At 50.4% G+C, this 7006-nt stretch overlaps 1 protein-coding gene across 1 annotated transcript in view; it reads right to left on the bottom strand.

Annotated features, from left to right (window-relative positions):
- The window catches only part of CAMSAP1 (calmodulin regulated spectrin associated protein 1), a 53331-nt gene extending 46477 nt beyond the window's left edge, over positions 1-6854 (bottom strand). Inside the window, exon 1 of the mRNA XM_007458987.1 lies at positions 6695-6854. Coding sequence (XP_007459049.1) covers positions 6695-6854 — 160 coding nt within the window. The remainder of the gene's footprint in view (positions 1-6694) is intronic.
- Positions 6855-7006: the final 152 nt, after the last annotated feature.

Below are 7006 nucleotides of genomic sequence, written 5' to 3'. Positions count from 1 at the left end.
AGGCCCGCGTACCGCAAAAAAAAAAAAAAAAGCGTGCATTTTATTGTATGTAAAGTACATCTCAATGAAGTTCGTTTTCTCAAAGGTGCAAAATAAAATTCTTCACTGTATACCCAACAATGGGCATTAACCCATCCTACAGAGACTTCTCTAAAAAGCCAAGGTTTAATACATCTCTTCCCTCCTGAGAAATCTTCATTGGCTCCCCAATTCACATACAACAAAAAACCCCAAATTATCAGCCGTTCAAGGTATTCCAAGACCTGGCCCTTAGGCGTTCTGTCCAATCTACATTCATCTTACATTCATCTCAACTCTGCAGCAGCTAAGTTCACATTCCATCCCACCTAGAGCGCTGTGCTTTTCCCTTATAGCCTGGAGGAGGCAGCACTCTCCCCGCCTTCCTCGTCCCGGTTCTCTGTTCCCTTCCCTTCACTCAGTTCTTACCCACCTGAGCCGCACACTCAGCTTTACCTTCTTGAATGGAACTTTCCAGATTCCCTCAGGGGATTTTCTCACCCTCCCTTACCTGCTCTGCCAGAGCACGTGCTCCACTCTCAGGCACTAGTCTCCTTGGCCTTGCATCACAGGTCTACGTTTGCAAGGCCACGGCCAGCACCCCGTGAGCCCTGAGAAGCACGCTGAGGACCCCACAGGTCACAACGTACTGTTCAGCTGAACTGATTCAAGTTTACTTTTGCCTGAGTTTGAAATAACTGGAGGACAGTGACTGGGGGATATTTAAGTGAACTAGTTAGCATGGACAATAAGAAAGAGAGGGCTAGGTGAGGGAACACGAAAGAAATCAGAAACAGAAATAAAACTCAAAGATCACCTCTCTCTATGTGACAACAAAGCCATGAAAGCAGGAAAGCTCCAGGGAATAAAGACTAAATATTCCCATCAAGGGCACCACAGGCTCCAGGTGGCCTCCCAGCTGACCCTTCCGCCTGCTTGCCCACTTTGCCAGCCCACCTCATCAGCAGCCCAGTCTCGACGACTCTGCTTTCCTAATATCTGTTGGCCCAACCTACCTTTCTAACTCCCACTGCCGACAAACTGGCCAAGACCTTGGTCCTTCAAGCCAAAGCGACGTCAGCTCTGCAATGGACTTAATGTGTGTGTCCCCCAAAATTCACCTAATGAAACCTAACCCCCAAGGTGAAGAAGGTATTAGGAGATGGGGCTTTGGGAAGGCGATTAGGTCATGAGGGTGGAGCCCTCATGAATGGGATCTGAGCCCATATAAGGAAGCTCCCGCACCCTTTCTGCCATGAGGGCGCAGCGAGAAGACGGCCGTCTACAAATCAGGAAGCAGGCTCTCACCAGACACCGAATCTACCGGCACCTTGATCTTGAACTACCTACCACCCTCCAAAATCATGAGAAATAAATGTCTGTTGTTCTTAAGCCACCCAGTCTCTACAGCAGCCTGAACGGGCTAAGACGAGCTCCTGGATACTCCACTGATTACAGCCTCTTCCCACTCTAACCTGCTAGAAGAATCTTGCCAGGCTGTCTCTCATCCCATCACCACCCTACGCGAAAACCTTCCGAGGCATATACATCGTGAAGGAACTCGCTAGCCAGCCTGGAACTCCGTGAACAATCTGGCCCTCACTATTTTCCAAACTAACCACCTACTATTTCGGTCCACAAATCCTCTGTCACAACAAGGTTAACCGACTCAGGGCCCAAGAGCTCTCCTTCCTCTGCACGGAACCTGCCAGGTGCGCTCTGCTCTACTCTTGGGGGTGGTGTTCCACATATCAGCCACCCTTCAAAGCCCGTCTCCCCACGGAGCCTCCCCAGGCAGCCCTCCCACAGTGACCACTGCCCCCTGCAGCCCTGGTCCCTGTGTGCCCACCTGACAGTTCCATATTCTACCTCAAGACAGCTCGTGGACTAACGCCATGCTGCCATTTCTCAGTCCTTGCATTATTTCATTTTCCTTTGTATGTGTCAATAATTCGTGTGACTTTTAAGCAACTCAAGAGATAACATCATACAATTTCCCCCCTTGCACTTCCTGCAGTGCAAAACACAATTATGCACATGACAGCTGTTACGGGCTGAATGAATGTAATATTGGCTCCATCCTGGTCACCCTGTGATTGGATGAAAAATGACAGCAATCTGAGGTTTTCAACAGTTGAAGCAGGAAGTAAAACAGGAGACTGGCGCATATAATGGTGATACAGCCGCCAAAAAATCAACAGCAGAAGCCTATACGCTATTAGGAGGATAAATGTAATACAAAGAAAATATTAAGGGCTTTTTGTAAGAATACTTACACAAATTTAACACCCTAAAGCACAACGGTGACCGACCCTTCTGAGGGTCACTCAGATTCAAAGTCTGAACTTAAAGACAGATCTACATTCCTTGGCTAATATTTAATTTGTGGCATCAGGACAGGAAAGGGAACTTGTACAAACTGCTATAGCTTTAGAAATGAAAATTCATCCACGTACGGCCACCAGGACAGAAATCTTTCTATTCCACCTGTTTCAAAGGCATTTCCAACTCTATCACCAATCTGACAAGTATGTGAGCCCTGACTCTGTCCTGCAGACATGGCACTAAATGGGATAACCCTAACCCCTGACCTCAGACACCAGGCGGTTCTCAGCATACCCAAGCAGAGCGGAAGGTCAGGCTACAATGCCAGCCAGCGACCTGACCCCCACAGTACCTAGTACTACTGAGCAGATGCACCCAGGCTGCTCTGTAAGCTCCCAACTAAGCAGCACTCAAATCCCGTGCTAAGGGGCTTCCCTGGTGGCGCAGCGGTTGAAAGTCCGCCTGCCGATGCAGGAGACACGGGTTCGTGCCCCGGTCCGGGAGGATCCCACGTGCAGCGGAGCGGCTGGGCCCGTGCGCCATGGCCGCTGAGCCTGCGTGTCCGGAGCCTGTGCTCCGCAGCGGGAGAGTCCACAACAGTGAGAGGCCCGCGTACCGCAAAAAAAAAAAAAAAAATCCCGTGCTATAAACAAAAGACTATTAAAATATAAAATCTAACTCAATAACCAATAATCTGAGCAAATCATCACATCAAAGAAACTTGCCAACGTGCTTACGAACGAGGGCCTCCCCACCGAGACTCGAGCAGCCACTGTTCCCCAGCTAGTCCAGGGGCAAGAGCAGCGGCCGATTTCATTTCCAGTTCTGGGCCGGGAGAGGAGTGCTGAGCACGTGCTCCCTTTTAGCCAAACATCAGACAACAAAGGAAGGTGGTGACCCTCTGGAGTTGACAACGAAGGGATTTTGCTCCTAATATCAATTAAGCAAACAGAGAGCCCGAGCTGTCCTTGTGGTCTAAGTAATGAGACGGCCGGCAGCGGCTTGGTTACAAATACCCCGCCCATGGCTGCACAGATTTCCCTTCCCACAAGGTGGTTTCCAAATCAGTGGTTTAATTAACAAGATTGTGGAAGGACAAGAGTGTCCACCCCTCACTAGCAGTGGGCCCCGGACAGCCCTGTGGCCCCTCCCAGTCCCAGCTGACTGCTGGTAAAAAGGGAAGGGTGACTCTGGTGGCCCCTACAGGGTCCAGTCTGGCGTGGTTCAGGGCAGCTCAGCTCATGGTGAGTTGCAACTTGGTTTCCAGGGCTCCTCAGGGGGGCGAAATGACCACCACTGAGCTACACAGCAACACACTTGCGAGTAGCCGAGTGCCTTCTAGTACTTTCCCTGGGTCACTTTTTCAACATTGTCCTTGGAAGATAACAAAAGCTATTACTCCCCCACTGTCCCTGAAACCAAGGCCCAAATACCTTTAGGTTTCCTAAGGTCATGGACTACAATCAAAAGCCAGGAATGCAGTAGCTCCAGTCCAGCACTCTATTCCGTAAAGTAAACGTCCAAGTCACACCCGTAAACTTTACCAAATTCACTACAACTTTCACCCAAAAGGACATGAAAATACTCCAGCTAAGCAGGTCCTACTACTCCTTACTGACACTTTTAAGTGAGCAACTTTCCACACATCCAATATATTATTTCTGAAGAAATAATTAAAACACTGTCCACGAAACGAGAGTTAACCCAAAAAAGAGGAGAAAAATCTAAAAATAAAAGCACAAGCCGGCCCACAGTTCTTGGCTGTGGCACCAGATGCAGAAAACTGGAGGAAACGTTTCTGCACAACCATATGCCTCCTCCAGGCCTGGCCAAGGGTGAGCTCCTGAGCCTCCCCACTTACTCCAAATGGCAGACGGTGGCCTTGGGGATGCAGAGAGAGTCCCAAAAGGCAAACGCAAAAACAAGGCAGCCTCAGAGCACCTAGCCCTGGAGTGTGTCCGCATGCTTGCAGTGCCTATACAAACAGTGCTGGGTTTCATTTAGCTACCTAATGGAAAATTGTGTAACAAGTAAAGATTTAAGCCACGTCCACCATCATCCCCACCAAAAGCTGATTTACAATCAAAGCATGCAGACTGAAACTGCCAGGTCTAATTAACTGAAAACTAAGCTGGAGACGCACATGGAGATGTCCAGAAGACGAAACAAAGAACAGGCCCCTGGATTAGGAAGAGTTCTGGGGGGAAAGATCCACACTATCCTCACAAAACCCCCTCCCCACCCTGTCTCCTGAAAGACAGCACCCCACGCTGGGTAGCAGGGAACCTCCCACCCAGGCTGTGACCCCCCCACACCCACTAAATAGAAGAAATCACTTCAGCTGAGCCCAGGCGAGTCTTTTCCGTCATCTGAAATGGGATCACCCAAATATTTAAAGAGCAGCACTCAGTTAGAAAAAAAAAGAAAAAATACACCGGCTCCCCTTCCTGAAGCAAGGTACAGAGTGGAAAAGCATTCTCATTTTGCAAAAATGACTGGAAAGCAGACCTCCTGAGATCAGTTTGATGAGCACACCCCAGCCAACGGATGGGCAACGTGCAGCCCAGTCTTAGAGCCTCAGACAGCCTCTAGTCTCCTGCAGCTCCTGCCCACGTTCTGTTCTATAAATACACACCTTCAGTCATTTCAAAACTTTAAAGCCAATTTTAATATCAGCTTTTGAATTAGTTATCTGAAGAGTCAACAAGTATTAAAGAGTGACTTGGTACTGGAAACAAAACCCGACTAATCCAACAGTGACACCGAAAGAGATGCATATTTATTGCCAGAGAGCTGACAAATCCCATGCTGAATGCCAAAGCTAAATGCAACAAGATAAAAATGCATTCACTAAGCTGAAGAAATTGGAAAGCAAACAACGAGAGGGCTTTTCAAAAGCATCTGTGTCTATATAGCATTCAGTACCAGAACCTGAGCCACCTCCATATGCAAAAATCTTAAAAATACACACAGGAGTGAAACTTTGCACATGTGCCCCAAGAGCCATGCCCAAGAACGCACTGTGCTTGAGAGCAGAGAATTGGAACCCAGCCAGCGCCCAGGAACGGTGAACAGGCTTCCTGTGAAATACTACACAGCAGTGAAAAAGCAAGGTGGGGAAGACGGGAGGAAGCTAGGAAGAATCCAAGAACCTGATGAGAATAAAGCGGTCGCCATGACAGGTGCAAAAACACGTAAAACTAAACCGCAAGAGTTTAGCGATGTAAACAAATGTGCTGAAATATAAAGAAAAGCAAACCAACAGCCAACACGAGACATGAGGTGTGTGTAAGGGGAGGCCACGGAGTTGGGACAGCCGCACACTGCCCTGCAAAGCTCAACCGTCACAGCCTTTTCCTTAAACTGGCCGCTCCATACTTAAGTGGCCGCTCCGGGATGACTCGTTCACTGTCCCTAACTCTAAAACTTCATACGTGCTTTTCATCAATTCTGTATTTTCCCAAAATCACTGTTTCCCCATCACACTACGTGCAACTGGATAAAGCTTGGTGGAAGTATAAAAAAGAACTGTAACGCTGAAAACTACAAAATAAAGGGGGAAACTCTCCTTGCACGCTACAAAACCAACTTAAAATGAGGCGCTGCATTTAATCCCTAGGACTTGCAGGGCGTGTTTATCCTCATGACGAGTCCATCCATAGCACAGGCCACTCCAACCGGTGAGATCCTGTCACCGGGAAACGCCCGCTCAGCAAGTTTCAAAACCAGTCAACCAGACTCTCTTTTGAAACGGTTCTCTCTCCACTTCGGTCTCACTCTACAAACAGGAACGTTTTCACCAGAAAAGAGGCAATTTTTAAACAAATGCTTCAAATTTAAAGATTACACGGCACTCAATTTCGTACCTGAAACGAAGCACCTGAAATTAATCAAAGACGGCCTTCGGAGCCAAGCAATCAGGAGAATCACTTGGTCTGTAGGATTCCAAGAGCCGGAAATCGGAGCGTCTTAATCCACTAAACACATTAGGGCCTGACCAATAACAAGGTTATCTAGTTCTTAGAAACAGCAATTAACCGAAGGTAATGATTCGGATGAAACCCTACCCATTTAAAAGGAATGCTCGTTAGGGAATTCCACACCTGACATTTGGTAAGAATCGAGAAAGGCCGGTCGAGGGTTTCTGCCCTGGACTCTCCCGCCCAACCCGCCCGAACAGGAGAGGTTCAGCCCGCGAGCGCAGGGGAGCGCCGATCCCCGGCCGCACCTGCAGGACCCGCGCGCCCCCCGACGCGAGCGCAGAGCGCACCGGGCCAGCCCGCGCCTCCGCGCCCCGCACGCCGGGGACACTGCACAAAGGCCCGGCCCCTCCCCCGCGCCCCAGGCCCACCTCGGCCATAGGCCTTGGCGCAGATCCACTGCAGGTTGGCGGCGATCTTGGCCCGCGCCGGGTCGTAGCGGTCCAGCGGCACGATGTCCACGGCGCCGTCGGGCGCGGCCTCCATCCTCCTCCAGCCCTCCCCGATCGGGCAGCCGCCCGCGTCCACCATCTGCACACAAAAGGGCCGCTGCAGCGCCGGCCGCGCCGGACCGGGCGGGACAAAGGCGCCGCGCCCCTCGCCGCGCCCGGGACCCGCGTGGGGCCGCGGGGCACCGACCGCCCGCGCCCCCCGCGCCCCGCCGCCGCCCGGCCCGCGTCCCC

The sequence above is a fragment of the Lipotes vexillifer genome, unplaced genomic scaffold (assembly GCF_000442215.2).
Source record: "Lipotes vexillifer unplaced genomic scaffold, Lipotes_vexillifer_v1.1 scaffold636, whole genome shotgun sequence".
In the NCBI taxonomy this organism is placed as follows: domain Eukaryota; kingdom Metazoa; phylum Chordata; class Mammalia; order Artiodactyla; family Lipotidae; genus Lipotes; species Lipotes vexillifer.
This window is presented reverse-complemented; position numbering and strand designations above follow the sequence as displayed.